Below are 18,661 nucleotides of genomic sequence, written 5' to 3'. Positions count from 1 at the left end.
TCCATCCTTCATCCCCTAATCACACTGACATGGTTGACTGAAGGCAGAAATTTGGGATTGGAGTGGGGAGTCACTCAGAGACTCAGAAGTCTGCTTGTCCTTCCCCTCTAAAGACGAATCAAATACCTGCCCTTGTCCTGAAAGCCCTGTCCAGACTACCTTCCAGACCCAGCTCCACTCTTTGTCAACTTGCACAGGATCCTGGGCTTTGGCGCTCTGGCTTTTAGGCAACAGACCGAACCAAAGCCATTGCAAGGATTCCTTTGGCCCCTTCTTCTACCAAGAACTCAATCTCATAAAGTAGATGATGTTCGGAGAGGACATCTTAGATGACCAGCACTGAATCAGGCAGCTCTGAGCCTTCCCACTCAAGTATATGTAGTAGGCAAACAAGAGATAAATACGAGATTTTACTCAACTTGAGAAAAGGGAAAACAGGAAAAAGGTGTCATAAGCAAAGTTAATGCTTTTTTGGTGACAAGGGGGCTTCCTCTGGAACCAGAATGGCAGTAACTAGGCCAATTTTGCAGGACTACTACCAATCTCTCCAATGCCAGAATTATACAGGAATGATTAGTTTCACCCACATTCCCCAAGAATGGTAAAGCAGAAAGCCCTCCCCATGGAGAAAAGGGTCACTGGAGCCCCAGCTCAGGCTCTTAAAATGTGGCAGCTACAGGTCACAAGGCTCCGGCAGAGATGTCCGAAACTCCTCAAGAAGGGTTTCACGGTCAGGGTAACAAATCCAGCCCAAACAGGTTTCTAGGTACAGGGGGAGAGACCTGGAGAACAAAAAGAGTAATGTCTAAGGGTGAAGGAGAGGCAAAAGGTTGGACAAACATTCCCTCCCTTTCATTCATCACCATCCCCAACAGACTCCAGGACTCCAGGATGCCAACTGCCCAGAGCCCCAAGCCCTCAGGCTTCAGGCTCACCATGCAGCATTCTCCTGTGGCAACTTAGTTTGGGCCTCTAGCCTCCACCAGAGAGCAGTGGCCTCATCCCTCCGATCCATCCTCCTCAGAGTCTGAAGCAGGTGAAATGAAGCATCTTGATTACCTGTAGCCCCACCCCAGGGTAGAGAGGCTTAGAACTTGACACAGCTTTTCAGGTCATGATCTCAGAGTCCTGGGATCAAGCCCCTCATTAAGTTCCCTGCTTAGCAGGGAGCCTGCTTCTCCCTTTCCTTCCTGCTTGTGCTCTCTCTCACTATCTCTCTCTCAAATAAGTAAAATATTAAAAAAAGAAAAAAAAAAAAAGAACTTGACACAGCCTTAAGCATCATTTTATAAAAGGAGCAACTGAGGCCTAGAGCAGGGAAGTATCTTTTCTACAGTCACACATAGAACCAGAGGGTAGGGCAGCCCCGGTGGCATAGCGGTTTAGCGCCACCCGCAGCCTGGGGTTTGATCCTGGAGACCCGGGATCGAGTCCCACATCAGGCTTCCTGTATGAAGCCTGCTTCTCCTTCTGTCTGTGTCTCTGCCCCCCTCTCTCTCTCTATGAATAAAATATTTAAAAAAAAAAAAAAAAAGGGAACCAGGGGGTAGAGGGACACCTGGGTGGTTCAGCACCTGAGCATCTGCCTTTGGCTCAGGGCATGATCCCAGGGTCTGGGGATCGAGTCCCACATCAGGCTCCCCACAGGGAGCCTACTTCTCCCGCTTCCTCTGCCTCTGTGTGTCTCTCATGAATAAATAAATAAAATCTTATTTAAAAATAAAAACCAGGGGGTAGATCAGTCCCAACCATTCTTATCCTTGCATACTGCCTGCCCAAGACAAAGGGCTCAGCTGACTCTGCTTCTCCCCAGCATACTCCCAGCGCAGTTATGATCTTTGTGTCTGAGGACATTGAGAAGACTGAGGAACTCCTGAGAACCTTCATACACACTTGCATATGTCTTCAAACCTAGGTATATCCCTAGGTACATACAGTACAACCCCATTCATCCCCTTCTATCTGGGAACATCACTCTCCCACTAATTCCCAAGTACCTCCCCCATGGACCTCTCTGCCCTTGGGCATCTGGGCATAGCTGATGCCACACAAATATACATACCTGGGCACATCTGCACACCAAGGAGGAAGTCCTGTAGGGCTCTGGTGTCTTGGCCACTGGCTACCCATCGCAGTCCACGACTAATCAGGGCAGCTGCCCGAAGCTGTGGTAGTGCCACATCTGACATACACCTCTGCTCACCGTTGGAAGCAGGCCCTAGGGACCACCCCAAAAGTAAAAAAATGTGTCCCTGCCATATAATCACCGAAACCCCAAGTACTCCTCTTATTCTTCTTGTGTCTGGAGTCCCTTTCTTTTAAGTCTCCTGGTAGGCTAGGATGCATGGAAAGGCAACACATTCGCCATACCCACTTTGAGAGGGAAGAGGAAAATTAAAAGTCTAGATCACCTTGTTCTTTGTCCTTAGGTGTGGTCCGGAAAAGCAGCTCAAGGCACCTGAAGTGGGATACAGAATAGGGGTGAAGAGGAGTCAACCTCAGAAATTCTGGGGTGAGTAGGTAAGGAGCAGCTTACCAACTCAGGTCCCAATCAGCAAATTATCCCACCATACTTCCCCTCGGATCCTGGTTGGCTTCCTGGGCTCACCGGCTAAATTCACTAATTGCCTCTTTTTGGTCCCCCAGCTGCACCCAGGCTTGACCCTGAAGCAGGTAGGTGGCAGAAACCCAGGATGGGCAGTGTGGTGGCTTCTTTGTTCCTTTTTTATCATCTTCCCACAGCTGGGGCATCTTGGGAAGCAGAGATGACGTGCGGCTGAGCAGCTCCTCACATACGGTCAAGGCATCCTGGGCTCGGCCTGCCTGGATCAGCGCTGCTGCTGCCTCTAAGAACACCTCAGGCATACAGGGCCCTGGGTGGGTAGGAGGTGGGGAGAACTGGGGTGGGAGGAGGATGCAGTGTCTTAAAGAGGCATTAGCCATTCCCAACCTCTTTAACCAGGCTCTGGTACCACACAGAGACCACCCATTGCTTGCTACACTGGACCCTTTGCTCTGGGAACCTTCCTGGTCTGGCCTTCCAACTTGGACAGAAAAGCAGAAGTAAAAAGAGAAAACAGCAGTCCTGCTGTACTCCAAAGGAGACTCCAACCCTCCTACCCAATTATAGAGAACCTTGACGATATACTCACCTTTGGCTCTGAGTCATCCAGCAACAGAGCCAGCAGGTCCAAGTAATGCTCTGCAGCGTCCTCAGCCCTGAGGAGTCAGCCCATTAGCTTCACCTTAGGCTCTTAGTAGGGTCCTCCAAGGGCTCTTAGCTAACAAAGGGATGCTCAAGGGCCCTGGGGAATGGGGAGAGTGGGGTCTTGGGGCTCCAATCCCAGCTCATATAGATCCACCCTCCTTACAGAATGGATTTGGGAGGAGATTTCAGAATTTTAAAGATACAAGAGCTTGGTGTCTGAGTGAAGAGTCTTAAGTTCAGGTCCACCAGGAGATTGAGGAATGGGAACCTATGATCTACCACTGACTTGTCCATATAGCTCACTTGCAAGAATAGAAGCAGACTCACACCCCAGGGAAGACATCAGAAATGGGAAGAGAAGCTCAGACGATCAAGGCAGTGGAACCTTACCTTCCTACCTGTAAGCTTCGGCTTGCTAGCAGGTACTTGGCCTGGCTCTGTGTGCCACAATGAAGGGGTGAGCCTGGGTGAGGTTGGGGGAGTAGTAACTCTACTTCAATGAGAAGCTGGGGGGCTTCAGAACTGTGAGTAACATTCAAGGCCTAAAAGGGACAAAAAGAAAAAAGTACATCTATATATCTTTGGGAGCCATATTTTCTTCTGTTTACAACTTGATTAGCCTCCCTAACACAAGCACCTTAGCAATCCCTATATCTTCAGTTCCTTACCTCAACCAACAGCTCCAGACTCTCCAGCTCTGCTGCTGTGTTCCCCAGTTGCCGATATAGCCTGGAGGCTTCCAGAAGCGGAAGACCCCAGGTTGATCCCTCTTTCAGGGCTGCAACCAAGTACAGCAGAGCTCTTTGTGGATTGCCCTAGAGGGGTGAGAGGACACAGGCTTCAGCTACCCTCACAAAGCAGAAAGCTGTCTATAACACCCATAGTTTCCCTAACCCACCCTAGCACTGTCTTTACCATCTTATGGAGACAGGTCCCCAGGGCCGTGTACACCTGGACCAACACAGGCCGTGAGCACAGACCTGAGGCTGCTTCTTGCAGGCTGCTCAGTGCCCTGGGCAGGCTTCCTGTGATCAGCTCCTGGAGGCCTGATGACAATCAGGGTATAAACTTATAGAGGCCCATGGGGCAGGTGACATGATAGGGAACAAGAGTACAGAGAAGCTCCACTGAGGTCAATGGGACATGACAGGGAAGGTATGAGCCAAAAGACCCCTTAAGACAGGGAGTGGGGAGGTGGGGATGAATAAGACTGCTAGCTGACCTTGGCGATAGGCAGCAGCTGTAAGAAGGACATCTCTTAAGCCCCGGGCATCCTGCAGGGTCAATGGAGCATCTGATTCCTTAGGTGGGGGGCTCCAAGTTTTCAGAAGCAGCAGCAGATTCTCAGAGGCCTCACTCTGAGGAAAGAAGGGTGATTAGAGGCTGTAAGCCTATAATCATCTCTTCTTCTATCTCAATCTACTCTAGCTGGATTTTGAAATAAATCAAGGGTCCTCCTGATTCCTGTTCGCTCAATTCGAAAAGATAGATAGGTATGAGACAAGGATAAAGGAGGAAAAAAAAAAAACTGGGGGCACTGACGATCTACTCTAGTGTGCCTCCTCATCCAGTATATGCTCATGAGGACACAAGGCAAGGACCATGTGTGGGTTACTGATGAGAAGACTGAGGCTGGGAGATGACTTCAGCAAGGTCAGTAAAAGCCATAGCCTTATCAGAGATCATTAAGCTATTAAAAAACAACAACAACAACTCAAGGGGCGCCTGGGTAGCCTGGTTAGTTAAGTATCCAATTCTTGATTTTGGCTCAGGGCATGATCTCAGGGTCCTGAGGTCAAGCCCCACATCAGGTTTTACACTCAGGGAGTCTGCTGGAGATTCTCTCAGTCTCCCTATGCCCCTTCGCCCCCCTCTTACCTGCACATGCACTCTCTCACTCTCTCTCAAATAAATAAATTAAAAAAAAAAAAAAAAACACTCAAGAGAATTCCCCCAATGAAGGACCAATCAGAGCAAGGTCACAAAGAGTCCTGGAGAGAACTCAGGTCTTTTGACCACCAACCCAGGAGCCTTTCCAGCACAAAATGCTACTGCAGCTAAGATAGGTAAGAGATGAGAAGAGACCCTTATATCTAGGTTACTTCCCAAATTACCTGCTTGCCATTCAAGGTCTGCAATAGCAAGGTCAGGTCCCCAAGATGGTCAGTGCTTAGCCAGAGGGCAGCCTGCAGGCCAGCCAGATGGTGAAGGACAGGGAGCAGCTCCAGCAGAAGGGAGGAATAATGGAGAACAGAGTCCCACAGCCCCCTAAGCCCACATTCCAGTCTGGGCCCCAGCTGCTCCTGGGTCTCCAACACTGTAGAGGAAACACACATAGCTGAGGTTGGGTCCTCATCTCCGGTTTTCTTTTTCTACAGGAGCCCAAAAGTCAAAAAAGTGCTCCTGGTCTGAGGAGCACTTGGAGGATTAAAAAATGGCATCTCAAAAAAAAAAAAAAAAAAAAAAAATGGCATCTCTCTCCATAGAGATGACAAATTTTATTGCTCCTCTTGTCCGCTTTGCAAGGACTTAAACCTAGTCAGGCTGGCAGACACATGGAAAACAATCTTTGACCCTCACCTCTCTCCAGGCCCTTCTGGATATCCTGTGCCTGGTCCTCCGTGAAACCCTGGGCCAGGGTTGCCCTCAGGGTAATGAAATTGCAGGTAACAGTCAATTCCAAGGGGAGAACAGGAACAGCCGCAGGGAGTCCTGGAGCAACACATGCTGGCCTTATAGACCACTCCCTTCCAGAAAGATTCCCCAAATAAGAACCAAACTCAAAGAGCATCTCACCCCAACCAAAATGGCCTCAATAAAGAAATCACCGTTTGCACAGTTTGGAAAGGGCAGAAAGTCCTCTAGATTGAACCATCCCGGAAACCACTTGGGGGTGGGGGTGGGGGCGGCGTGGCAGGGCGTAGAGATTCACCAGTACCAAAAAGAATTCCACTCCAATCCCGTCTGTGACTTAAATAGGATTCCCTCGCCCCCTGAGTAATTTTCTCAGTCCCAGAAATGCAGAAGAGGAACTGGTCTCTGGCTGTGGAGGAAGGTAACAGACAACCCTGAGGAGGATCCTGCTTACCCTGCAGACTATGGAGGAGTCCCCTGAACCCTTCCAGTGCATCCTGAGCCAACTGCTGTCGCCTCACATACAGACGCGAGTCCTGAGCCACCTGACAAATGTGGGATGAGGTTATCATTAGGGTTCAATCCTTATTTCTCCCCTTGCAACTGTGGCAAGGTATGTCATTCTCCAGTCTTTCCTGGCTCCTGATGGAGAGAAGTCAAACTCCACCCCTCCGCATCAACTGTGCTAAGTCCGTTGGAAACCCTTTTTCCGGTATTTTGGCGCTCCAAAGTGAGGGTCCCAGCAACCGTGTTACCTTGGCCTGTCGAACTAGCTGGTCATTCTTTTCCCTCCACAGGTCTAGGCAGCTGGTATGTGGCCCTGAGGAGCTCAGAGGGGTCTGGTGCGATATGGTGGCCGAGGCTGGACCCGGACACCTGGAAGGGTCTGAAGGGTAAGCCCGGTCCCGCCGCGGTCCCCACTCGAGCGGGGAAAGGTCCCTGCGCTTCCGCACCCTCCCGCGACTCTTTTGCTCCCCTGAGGGCCCCCGCAGAGGCGAATCGGCCTTTTCGGGAGAAATGGACTCTCTCGGGGACTCGGTGCCGGCTCCCACCCCCGCCTCCTCCATCTCGCCTCTGGTTGGCCCCGCCGACAAAACTCTCTGCTGCGGTTGGTCGTCCTCAAGGGTTAGTCCTCGCGGGAAACTCGAGGAAGAAACGTGTGGGTTCTCCATCCGAAAAGGGAGCCGACAGCGGACCAGAGGATGGGGGCGCGTCTGAGTGGGGAGGTTGTACTTCTCACGGTTCGGTTTGCCAGTCCCTCGCGCAGGCCGAAACCTTGAGCAATCGATCTCGGTACCGGAAACCGTGTCCCAGCCCTTCGCTCGCAGCCACGCTGCCAGGTCGGCCTAGCTTTGCCCCTCCGCAGGGGGCGGGCCCGCGCAGGGCATCCTGGGAATCGTAGTACGCCCACAGCCGCCGCAGAAAGCCCAGCCCCGGCACAAACTCTCTCCAAGAGGAACAGATTCCTGATGACCCAGGCTATCAACCCATCCTTTCTTTGCTCACCATGGAGCTACCACATTCTACTCAACCCCAAGCAGTGTGACTGCTGGCGACACAGCCCTGGGCTTGTGCTTCGCGCACTACCTGCTGCCCCTTTCAACAAATGGACCCAAGAGAATTGAACATGCATATGCAAAAACAAAACTGTGACCCTTACCACAGATAAAAGCAACTAGAATTCTCATACATAATGGGAATATAAAGTGTTATAGTTACCTTGGAAAATAATTTGGCAATATCTTAAAAAGTTAATCATAGGCTTACTTATGACCCAGCAATTCCACTCTAAGAAATCCTCTCAAGAAAAACAAAAATATATGTCTACACCAAGAGTTGTATAGAAATGCTCATAGCAGCTACAAAAATATTCATAATAGCTTAAAAAAAAACCGTAAAAATCTAAATGTCCCTTAGCTGATCATAACTATACAGTGGACTAGGACTAAGCAATAAAAAGGGGCAAAACCTGATACATGCTTCAACATGAACCTCAAAAACATTCTAAGTCAAAGAAAAGACCACATATTTGATGATTCCATTTGTATTAAATGTCCAGAAAATATAAATTTAGAAAAACAGAAAATAGATCAGTGGCCTAAGGTGAAATTGGGGATTGATTGTAAACAAAGGATAGAGACCTTGTGGTAATGATGAAAATTTTCTAAAACTAAATTGTGGCATTAGACAAGGTTTCTTTTTTCTTTTTTTTTTTTTTTAAGATTTTATTTATTTACTCATGAGAGACAGAGAGGCAGAGACACAAGCAGAGGGAGAAGCAGGCTCCACGCCGGGAGCCTGATGCAGGACTCAATCCTGGGTCTCCAGGATCATACCCTGGGCTGAAGGTGGCCATAAACCGCTGAGCCACCTGGGCTGCCCTAGACAAGGTTTCTTACATACAAACACCAAAAGCATAAGCAACCAAAGAAAAGTAGGATGAATTGGACTTCATCAAAATTTTAAATTTGCTTCAAAGAACACTATCAAGAAGATGAAAAGATAAGATGTCTGAGTGGCTCAGTGGTTGAGCGTCTGCCTTTGGCTCAAGTCGTGAATAAATGAATAAATATTTGCAAATCATGTATCTGACAAGGTACTTCTATCTAGAATATATAAACAATGCTTATAACTAAAAAATTAGAAGAACACTTAGGATGCCTGGGTGGCTCAGTGGTTGGGCATCTTCCTTCAGCTCAGGGTGTGATTCTGGAGTCCTGGTATCGAGTCCCGCATCAGGCTCCTGCATGGAGCCTACTTCTCCGCCCTCTGCCTGTGTCTCTACCTCTTTCTGTGTCTCTCATGAATAAATAAAATCTTTAAAAAAAAAAAAATTAGAAGAACAGTCAATAAACAGAGAAGGTCGCTAGATGTACAATTTTCCAATAAGCAAAAGAAAGATGCTCAATATTTTTAGTCATCAAGGACACGCAAACCGAAACCACAATGAGATACCACTTCATACCCACTAGGATGGTCAGAATCAAAAATAAATGGTTTTAAGTAAAGGCATGGATATGTAGAAATTAGTACCCTCAGACACCAATGATGAGAATATTAAATGATGCAGCAGCCTTGGAAAACAAACTGGCAGTTCCTCAAAAAGTTAACATAGATGTACCATATGACCTAGTAATTACACAATATACCACTAGGTATAAGCCAAAAATAAATGAAAACATGTGCCCAAACAAAACTTGTACATTGATGTTCATAGCAGCATTGGTAAAAATCAAAAGGTACAAAGGACCCAGATGGCCATCAATGGATGAACAAAATGTGATATGTCCATAGGATGGAATATTTGGCCATAAAAAAGAAATGAAATATGCATAATGCAACATGGATGAACCTTGAAAACACTAGCCTGAGTGAAAGAAGCCAGACAGAAAAGGACACATATTGTAGGATTCCATTTATATAAAATGTTCAGAATAGAAAATACAGTCAGAAAGCAGATTAGTGGTTACCTAAGGTTAGGGATTGGAGGTGGAGAGGATTGGAGGGTGATAGGAAAACGTACTGATAATTTCTTTTGGGGGTGATGAAAATGTTCTGAAATTGACTGTGGTGACAATTGTACAACTCTGAGAATATACCAAAAATTATTAAATTATACACTTTAAATGGCTGAATTTTATGGTGAATTTACCCCAATAAAGCTTTAAAAAAAGTAAGTTAGTGTGGAAAGGGCACTTTGATGTCAAGAAGAGGCAGGGATAAGAATTTTTAATATATCTTTCTGCAAAAGGATCTTATAGTTAGACGAGAAGAAAAGGAAATAGCCAATGGCTGGCAGATCGGCAGATTTCCCTTAGGCTCCAGAGGAGGCTCTCTGCCAAAAAGAAAAAGGAGGGAATGGAACCTAAGACAGGGTGAAGAACTGGAGTCTGAAATCCTTCCCTGGGTCCTAGGAATGGAAAAGTGTCTTTTCTTCTCACAGAGGTAGTGTGCTTATTAAATGATGCTTGGGAATGATGTCTGCCAGACTGAAGGAGGCAAAGGGACTTTTTTCTAATCTTTCAGTCTTGGTTGGGGCCTAACTTCTCTCGTGTTATGAAACCTATTCCTGCCAGGGATACCAATGTCCAATCCTCTAACTGCCTGAAACAGTATACACGTCTCATCATCTTTCCCTGTGGCCTCTGTAGCCCTAGAGACCCTTAGCCATTAATAATTCCAACTCTTCCTTTAGCTACCATAGCAGTGAACATCTTTCCTTCATAATCACTACTACTCAGCCTGACTTCTTTCTGCCAAGTAAAAGTGCTATTCTCCAATGTGCCATCTGTTCTCTTTCAGTTGTTTCATCTCCTCTTGTCCTGGGCATTCTCAAACATCAAATCCCAGGCCTGACCCTTTGCAGAGCCTCCCCCAATACATTCCTTTGATGAACATTTCCATGAGAATTTCATGGCAGCACTTCAATGTGACACAGTAGATGGAGAACACAAGAGACATGCATTAGATTTATACTTGTGGCTTCAAATCATGAATAATCAATGGGACAAGATGCAATGCTATGTAAGACGGGCAATGAGGTCTCATAAATGAACAGCAAAGGTTGGAAAACTAGGGTGGCCTCCACAGAAGTGAAGGGCAAAGGGCGTCCTGGAGTGAAAGAACCCAATAGAGGAGGGAATACAGCACTGTTTGGGGTTTTAGACAGTGAGTGTGTATACTTCATGAGCCTGGGCTTGTCTTTCCAGCCATCTCTACTATCAGCCAAAGCATAAGAATTTAATAAAATGTGTTACATGGCAAAAAAAACAAAACAAAACAAAACAAAAACCCCACAGGTGGTTTAACAAGAGTGATTTGAGAAGAAGTAGGGGAAACGAATTCAGACAACTTCAACGACTTCCCAAAGATTTTCAGGTGTAGCTAGGTCTGCATAAGATGGCTGGTGTCATCTGTGCTTTGTGGGAGGGGAGAGTAACCCTCCTCAGTCCCTGTAGGACAGTGGGGGCTCCCCCACCTCTCAGAAACACGTATTTACATTATTATTTTATTCTCCTTTGGAGGCTACCCTCCAAAGCAGGAGTTAGGGAGCAGGCCCCACTATGATTTTGAATTATAAAATAATGAAGTCCCAGATGTCAGTAGCTCTTGGCCGCACGGTGGTCAGAAGTGTGACTAAGCCTCTCTTGCAGATGATCCAACACCTATATAGGCCAGACTAGATTGTTCTCCAGCTCTCCTTGTGGCCACAAGCCAGCATTTGCAGCCTAGGTTACCTCTGCTGGGCCAGAATTAGCTGTCTGAACCAGGAGCTCACGGCACCATCCACTCGCATCACCAAAGCTATGCCCAGGAAAAGTCCCACACTGCTCACAATAAAGCCCATGGCTTCAAAAATGAACCTGTAAAGAAAGGTGGAGAATTCTCAGGGGACAGAGTAGGTTGAGAGCCTTTTCCCTGATGAGACAAAACCTGCCCATCCTGATGTTTATTCTTACCTCCAAGCTTCCCCCTCCCCAACACCAATACTTCTCAAGCAAACCCACTCACTTGGGGGCAAACACTTTCCAGACCATGAGATGCCTGCGGAGGATGGAGGCTGCCAAGGCACAGGCCAGAATCTAGGGAGGATAGGAAAGGTCAAGTTACTTGGGAAGGAGGAGGAAACAGGTCAAAGGGAGAGTTGCTGTAGGCCCCTGTGAAGAAGGGAGGAGTAGGAAAGTAGTGCATGTCAGTGGAAAGAAACCTGGGTGAGGAGTTAGGAGAACTAATTTTTTTCCTGGCCCCACCATGATTCACTGTGTGACCTTGGTCAAGCACTATCCATCTGTGTTGATTACACTCAGGCTCTGCCTCCCAGGATGGAGGAAGATGTCAGGGTCACACCTCCTGCCTCTGAAGAGAAGGACGAGCCATGACCATAGCCTGGGAAAGAATCCTGTCTATCACCTCAGTTTTTCCAGTCTGTCCACTAAAGGAAGAATCCCCAAATGCAACCAGCAGGGTCTAGACCTAGCTTGTAGAGAGGTTACAGTCCAAGATAGGATTATGGAGACCCAGGTTCAAGTTTCCATACAGCCCCTTGAGGCCACAGCCTTGGGCAACCATTTTGCTTATCTGTATTTCAGTCAAGGCTCTCTCCTGGAGGGGGTGGGAGGTTGGGTTAGCAAAGTATGAAAGAAGGAATGTGATCATGAGAAAAGGTCACTAACTCAGTGACCTCTCCCTGTACCCACCTGAATACCAAGGACAAAGAGGTACTTGAGGCCCAGCTGTAGCAGCGCTGCATTGAAGTGATGAGGTGCATCCCGGAGCCGCATCTCCATCCGTGGCTCCTCCTCCTCCTCAGGCCTGACTCTGGCTTCAGCTTCATTCCCTAGGTGTTGCCACCTCTTCCGGGCCCCTTGACTCTCACAGAGGAAGGGCCAGAGCAGAAGCAAAGGGCAACCTACTGCCTCAGAGAAAGGCAGGGCTAGAATCAGTGGAGGACCTAGGAACCAGGCCACCCTGGCCCCCAACCAACCTACTTGACTGAGGCACCAATTAGCATTGGCTACGGGGTGCCAAAGGGCCAACAAAACCACATCTCCCCACTCAAATCCAGGAGTTTCCTCTCCTTCCAGAAAGAGTAAACGATGGAAGCAGGGGACGAATAAGGTACCTGCAAAGAGGAGATGGGAGGCAAAGGTGTTGGCTCCCACCAGCAGAGCAGGCAGCCAGGTGGAAGACCCATGACCCTCTGGGAATCCCACGAAGGCTGCGTGCCAATGAATGGCCGGAAAGACAGGCTGATGGCCCATGGAGTAGAAGGTCTGTGTGGCCATGAGGGCCCAAGCAGAGACTGCCTGCCATGGAACAGTAAAAGGACCTGGGGGTGGGGGAGTGGAGAAAGATACTTCACAGTCATATCCCATTCCCTAATCCATAGCCTACTGCTTCATGGTCATATACTCCTACTACCTCAATGTTGCATACACATACATGCCCATCACCCCAACCTCCTTATATTCAACACTCTGCTATTCTAATTCCCTCTGTGGCACTAAGCCTCCATTTCTCTAATCTGAACTATGCTCCATCTCATATACCTACAGCTCATTATGACATTACATACTCATAATTCACCACTCCCATCACTGGAAAATCAGGAAATGCACTCATGAAGATGCAGCATTTCCGTAAGAAATGAGTCTTGGAGTATTTCTGTCTCCCTCCTTTGTGAACCTTGCTGGCCTTAAGAGCCAGTGGCAAGGATCAATTTGCTTGGCTATAGCAAGGTAAGAGGACATCAGGAAGACCCTCCCAACTGTGTGAAGAATCTGAGGAGCAACACTTCCCTGAAGACAAGAAGGGCCAAAGTCACATCACTACTGTCCTTGGATGAATCAGGGCTGAGAAATGTATTTACCAGGGGTGGTGATGGGTATCCCAGCAGCAAGCAGATGCAGGAGCAGGAAGCTCTGCAGAAACAGAAGCAGGAACACAAGGCTAATGCGCTCTGCATGCAATAGTAGAAGCGGGAAGGCCAAGAGGGTGAGAGCCGTGACCATAGCAGCTGAGTAGACACTCCCCAACTGATAGGCTGCCACAGTCAGGGGACCTTGGGATTTGGTCCTCTCTAGACGGCCCCGGAACTCCTCCTGCATATGTCGGTAGATTTGAGGAACCACATAATCCAGGTCAGCCTGAGAAGTGGGGGGGCCTGAGAAGGGAGTAAGGACAGTCCTGGTCCTGGGAGTACCCGTCGTAGCCTTCACTAGCACTGTCACAGGTCTCCAGAGCAGCAGCATGAGCCCCGAAGCGGCCAAGCCTGCCACAGCCCTAGGTAGCACAACTGATGCCCCAGCAACCAAGGCCCGGAGACGTGGGGGCGCTTCATCTGCCCCTGATGCCAGTGCCCAGTAGGCAGCAGTGCCCAGTACCATGAGGGGCAGCCCCCAGCGCACAAACAGCACAGAGGGCTCAGGACTCTTGAGATTGCTATAGCGGCGAAGCCACAGGCGCACAGCAGCTAATAGGGCTACCAAAGCCCCCACACAAGCTCCATACCACAAATTCTTGGCTCGACCACCCACCATGGATGCCAAGGGACTCAGCCAGGGAGAGGAATGGCAAGCAGGTGTCTCTTCAGGGCAGCGATGAAAAAGCCCAGCTAGCCTTATACATAAAAGCAACCCAACTCCAAGTCCTAGGGCATGTGTGCCACTGTGCCGTGACTGGCCTGTCGAGGCTGAAAAGCAAAGGCGGGGTATTGTGAGAAGCTTAGGTGGCAGCAGCTTGCCCTCCCAGTGAAGTTGGGCAACCAGGAGCAAGATGAGTGAGCCCAAAAGGAAGGGGGTGGCCCTGGCCTCAGCTACAACAAAGCTATCAGAGAAGAAAGCAGCAAAACGAATGAGCAGGAATAACAGGACAGGCCCAGGGGTGGGAAACAGAGCTGCCAGGGGCCTCTTGGACCCCCAGCCAGCCCAGGCTTTCCACAGAAAAGGCAGGAGTGAGCCCACTGCAGCCATGGCCCCTAGAACCACTGGATCCAGCTTCAGCCCAGTAGTCGCCAGGAGTCCAGCACACACTATGGTACCAGCCAGACCACAGGCCATGGGTGTTAGGAGGAGGGGGTGGAAGCCTGGGTATGTTGCCCACTGGGATACCAGCAGACAAAGAAAGCAGGCAGCAGCCATGAGAGCGGCACCCCCGGCCATGCGACCCAGAGAGAAACGAGCCCAAGACTCAATGCACATAGCCCGAACTCCCCGCAGGAACTGCTGCAGCTCAGTGATCACAGTCTGTAGTGCTGCCTCAGCCCCCTGGGGACTCTGGAGAAGCCGCTGGTAGTCAGCAGAGGCCTTGGAGAAAAGGTTCTGAAGCTGATGAAGCTCCTTCACTTGAAGGTCCTGAGCAGCAGCTGAGTAGGTGTGAAGAAACCGGGATACCTGGCAAAAATGGTTAGAGACCAAGAGAACACATCAGATATAAACCAGGACAGAGGCAAGGATAGGTGTTACCAAGAGGGGAATCCGGAAATCAGGGACCTAAACTCTGTCCAGGACAGGGGTGAAGGGAGGGATACTGGAAGGAGGACATGGCTATGTAAAGTGGGACTAAGAGTGAACAAACAACAATGGAGTGATCATTACGCTTCTCCTATGCCCACCCTAGCTCTGTCACCTGGAAGCACAGCCCATCACCTACCTGCTGGGCATTCAGATGGAGAGCTGAGGCTTGGGCCAGAGCAGAGGAATGAGGCTGAGAGTCTTCAGCCTCTGCGAACAGCTCAGCCATCACTTCCCCGATGTTCCCAAATGGAATGGGCAGGCCCAGCAACAGGGCCAGTGTAGGCACAAGGCTGATTTGAGGAACTATCTCCAGCTCCTAGAGGAAAAGGAGAGGAGCCAATGGGTTCACCACAGAGCTGAGGTCAGGATTTGGAATGGAACACATAGGGACCTAGGTAGGAAGTGAGTGGGGGATGCCCATAGTCATGAATTTGGGGGCCTAAAATGGAGGGATCCACAAGAATGCCGTGATCGTGATTCGACTGAATACCAAGAAACCAGACAAAGCACACCCAGGCCTCACCTTTGGCGGGACACGGGGGAAGAGGGCTTTGGGACTGTACAGAAAAAGTGCAGCTGAGATCTCCAGGTCACTGTCCCCTCCGTGGTCCCCAGTTATGGTCATCCCGTGGTCCCCAATCACGACCAGTAGTGTGTCATTCTCCAGACGCTCCACAAGTCCCCTGACGGCCAAGAAATAGGTCAGGAGGTAGGAACGGATAAAGATTTTCCTGGGAGAGCCATTCACCCCCAGCCATAACTTCCATTAGGAGGGCCTAGACATTTGGCAAAGAGATACCTCTACAGTCATGACCCTACTGCCCAAAGCCACATGCTGAGTTACTCAAGATGGATGAGGCCCCTAGTTGCAGAAAAAGGCCTAGAAAAGACAGAATTCAGCAAGGAAAAAGGCTCCAAGATAAAGACTTTTTCTTTTGGGCCAATATATCCTAAGATTCTCAGACACAAACCCACTCGCCCAGCCAATATCCCACACTCACTGGATCACCTGGTCCATCTGGCTAAGCTTCTTGGCCATTTCAGGGTGGTGAGGGCCATACTTGTGGCCACAGTGATCCACACCCAGGAAGTGAGCAATCAGTACATCCCATTCACCACCGTCCACTGCGAAAGGAAGAACACTGAGCACAGTAGGGGACTAAGGCCCACTCCTCAACCCTGGCTCAGCTCTAATGCTTAGTGAAGGGACACAAGCCCAGGCCATTGCACCCATGGGAGGCTCAGAATTTGTGACCTGAAGCAGCCCTCAGCTCCCAGTCTTAGTCGGGCCTGCCTCTGGCCCTGTGCTCACTGGTTGGATAGAGATGTTCCAGGATGCCATTGTCCACGGTGTGCAGGTCTCTGACATTGAAGGATGGGAAGAAGAAAGCTTGGGAGAAAGCTCCAGGAAAAAGATCTTTCCAGGTATCATCTCCCATGAAGACCACATGCCTTCCTGCAGGGAAATGAGACTGGTCAGAGCCCGAGCAGGAATCAAAGCAGGGAAAAAGAGGAGGCCCTTTAAAGACTTATCAGAAATCTCCAACATGCACTCTAAGGCACAGCAATTCCATCCAGCAATTCTTTATCTTTCAAGGCCTAAAATTTTCTGCCAGGACGCTTTCCCTGATAACCTACTCTTCCCAATAACCAGACTTCTTGTTTCTACAAGAGGCTCTGCTAGTTCTCAGTCCCTGGCTATCTTTGCTACTCTGTTCTTCCTGGGTATATGTTACTTTTTTCCAAGTCAGTGAGTAGACAGGGTGTGGATCCTCTGCTCTCTCCTCCACACTTGTGAGGATACCAGACTCATATCTTCTCTTCATTGCTCTATTGTCCCTTACTTGAGAGCTCCCCAAATGTAAAAATCAACACTCCATGCATATTAGAAACTCCAGAATGACAAAGCCCAACCCTGCACTTGCTCAAGGCAGGGCCCTGGTCTTTTTTTCTTCCCCTGTCCTCCCACAGCATAGTCCAGCATGCAGCTGGGCACACAAAGTTCTGGCTCTCTGACTTCTAAAGAGAAAATATGCTAAGGTATTCCTGACCTCCAAAGAGGCCCAAACTAACCTGCATTGGTGAGCTGTTTAATGAGATTGTCTTCCACTATGGCATAGCTGGCAAAGTTACTGCCAGCATCGATAAAGGTAGGCAGTGAGCCTGTGGTGAGGGCCTTGAGGCGCTGCATGGTGGTAGTGGGGGGATCAGCCTTAGATTGGTAGAGCCTGGCATGGTGGGGCTGAATCTCCAGGATTCTTTGCAAGGAGTTCAGTTTGCCCAGGAAAGGCAGAGAGACAGGAGGCTCTCCAGGACCGTGTGAGGGCTGGGGCTGGGCAAAGTCAAATCGCAGAGCATCTACCAGCACCAACACAAGCCGAGAGAATCTAGAAGCCATCCAGCAGGCCCCAGGCTTCCCTTGGCTCCCCCATGGCAGGGACCCAGGGCCTGGGGGCTCTTCGCAGCTGCTATGGTTGGTGAGTTCCAAACGAGTGAGCAGGAAGCCACTGGTGAAGAGGGCAATGCCGGCGTAGAAGAGGAAGCTGACCCAGGCCAGGAAGAGCAGCACTGAGATCTTCTGCATCCTACTGGTAGCAGGGAGGGAATTCATCACTGTGGGGGTAAAGAACCAATGGATATTCTTATCCCTCAATACAAAGCCAAGCTAGAATCACTTCCTCTTGGAAGCTTTCCGGAAGATAAACAGCCCCTTCGCCAACCCAATGGAACGTTCCTCTCCACCAGTTGTATCAGTGTTTCTGAAGGTGAAGTCCGCAGACTATGGGCATCAACCTAGAGCAGCTGTTTAAAATGCTGATTTCCAGGCGCAACCCCAGATCTACTTAATCAGGATGTTTGGGGAGGGAGCATAGAGATTTGCACATGTACTGCAGGAGATTCTAATAATGAAAAGCACAGTTCTCCAGGGAAACTTGTTCCTAGTGTAGAATGCTCTCTGACAGCTCACTTCTCCCTCTCCCTTGCCGATCTCAATACCCCTGGGGTGGCCAGGGCTCGCAGGCACCGGGGAACCCGGGCTGGACTGACGGCGCCGCCTGGTGGGGGCCAAGAGGACCAAGGGGAGGAGTCACGCTCCGCTTCCGGATGGCCAGGCTCGCCAGGAGATCAGAGTCGCGACCTACCCCGCGCAGCAAAGCCCACTCGCAGGGTCTAGAGGCGGTTGGGCCTCGCCGGGACCCACACGTCCCACGGCTCTGCTTCCTCTGGTGGCTACCTGGCCTTCTCCTGGGCACCCGGGCTTGGGCACTTGGCACGCTAGGCTGCGAGCTGCGGGGTATGGGTCCCTTCCGGAAAGGGGACTTAAGAGTACGGAGTGCGAGCAGCTCCTCGAAGACCCTGGCTCACCTTGAACGGCGCCCGGAAGCGCGGCGGCGACGCCTGCACACGGACACCACAGATAAGCACGCGCGGGACAGAGCGGCCCGAGGGCCCCCTCGCCCCATCGCCATCTGCCGGCGCCCCATCGCCATCTGCCGGCGCCTCCGAAGAAGTTCGCCAAGGAGCGCAGCGCTGGCCACAGACACAGAGTTTGATGGGATCATGGTTTAGGAGAATTAGGGGCAGGGAAGCAAGCTAGAAGAGCTCAGAGAAGCATTGGTCATTCTTGGTTAAGACTAAGAGTTGGCCTTTTGGAATCAAACTTAGTTTGAATCCTAACTCTGCCACTCGCTGGCGTTATGGAGCTTAACTCATCTGTAAAATAGGGATAAATAATATTTACTTTCTCCTTTTTGGTTAGCTGACACCAACTGATAGATTTTATTATTCCTCCTCTTCATGTCTT

General features: G+C 49.7%; 2 protein-coding genes across 14 annotated transcripts; both read right to left on the bottom strand.

Moving 5' to 3' along the window:
- Positions 1-392: 392 nt before the first annotated feature.
- Positions 393-7,742, bottom strand: FANCG (FA complementation group G). 2 transcript variants are annotated; one of them, XM_026013316.2, is made up of 14 exons: positions 6,598-7,742; positions 6,297-6,387; positions 5,789-5,920; positions 5,323-5,525; positions 4,431-4,566; positions 4,124-4,254; positions 3,877-4,023; positions 3,599-3,750; positions 3,153-3,219; positions 2,609-2,898; positions 2,412-2,458; positions 2,063-2,218; positions 936-1,059; positions 393-782 (listed from the first exon to the last, which is right to left on the bottom strand). In XM_026013316.2, the coding sequence occupies exons 1-14, from the start codon at positions 7,012-7,014 to the stop codon at positions 674-676; spliced, it is 2,202 nt and encodes a 733-aa protein (XP_025869101.2). In that variant the 5' UTR covers positions 7,015-7,742; the 3' UTR covers positions 393-673. The 2 variants fall into 2 exon arrangements, with proteins under 2 accessions (XP_025869101.2, XP_072584138.1); XM_072728037.1 differs by lacking the exon at positions 5,789-5,920 and having other exon boundaries at positions 6,598-7,415.
- A 128-nt stretch (positions 7,743-7,870) lies between these two features.
- PIGO (phosphatidylinositol glycan anchor biosynthesis class O) lies at positions 7,871-18,343 on the bottom strand. Of its 12 annotated transcripts, none has more exons than XM_072728026.1 (12): positions 18,223-18,333; positions 16,930-17,469; positions 16,169-16,312; positions 15,858-15,981; positions 15,380-15,539; positions 14,993-15,172; positions 13,879-14,733; positions 13,212-13,263; positions 12,465-12,671; positions 12,040-12,254; positions 11,354-11,424; positions 7,871-11,205 (listed from the first exon to the last, which is right to left on the bottom strand). In XM_072728026.1, exons 2-12 carry the CDS (start codon positions 17,465-17,467, stop codon positions 11,076-11,078), a joined length of 2,676 nt encoding a protein of 891 aa, XP_072584127.1. In that variant the 5' UTR covers positions 17,468-17,469; positions 18,223-18,333; the 3' UTR covers positions 7,871-11,075. The 12 variants fall into 12 exon arrangements, 10 of the variants coding, with proteins under 10 accessions (XP_072584127.1, XP_072584130.1, XP_072584128.1 ...); XM_072728029.1 differs by having other exon boundaries at positions 16,930-17,444; positions 18,223-18,285; XM_072728027.1 differs by having other exon boundaries at positions 18,000-18,247.
- Between the last annotated feature and the right edge of the window lie 318 nt (positions 18,344-18,661).

Source organism: Vulpes vulpes, chromosome 12 (genome assembly GCF_048418805.1).
Source record: "Vulpes vulpes isolate BD-2025 chromosome 12, VulVul3, whole genome shotgun sequence".
NCBI lineage: Eukaryota > Metazoa > Chordata > Mammalia > Carnivora > Canidae > Vulpes > Vulpes vulpes.
Note: the sequence above shows the minus strand (reverse complement) of the source record. Positions and strands in the feature narration are given on the sequence as shown.

What these genes read in the sequence shown, in the direction of transcription:
- FANCG (XM_026013316.2), bottom strand. Translation starts at nt 7,014, where the DNA reads ATGGAGAACCCACACGTTTCTTCCTCGAGTTTCCCGCGAGGACTAACC. An exon ending in AGCTAGTTCGACAGGCCAAG is followed by an intron (nt 6,388 to 6,597) that starts GTAACACGGTTG and finishes CACATTTGTCAG; the next exon opens with GTGGCTCAGGACTCGCGTCT. An exon ending in AGCTGCTGCCTATCGCCAAG is followed by an intron (nt 4,255 to 4,430) that starts GTCAGCTAGCAG and finishes GATTGTCATCAG; the next exon opens with GCCTCCAGGAGCTGATCACA.
- PIGO (XM_072728022.1), bottom strand. Translation starts at nt 18,341, where the DNA reads ATGGGGCGCCGGCAGATGGCGATGGGGCGAGGGGGCCCTCGGGCCGCT. An exon ending in TCCATCTGAATGCCCAGCAG is followed by an intron (nt 14,734 to 14,992) that starts GTAGGTGATGGG and finishes CATTTTTGCCAG; the next exon opens with GTATCCCGGTTTCTTCACAC. An exon ending in CTCCCATCTCCTCTTTGCAG is followed by an intron (nt 12,255 to 12,464) that starts GTACCTTATTCG and finishes TCTCTGAGGCAG; the next exon opens with TAGGTTGCCCTTTGCTTCTG.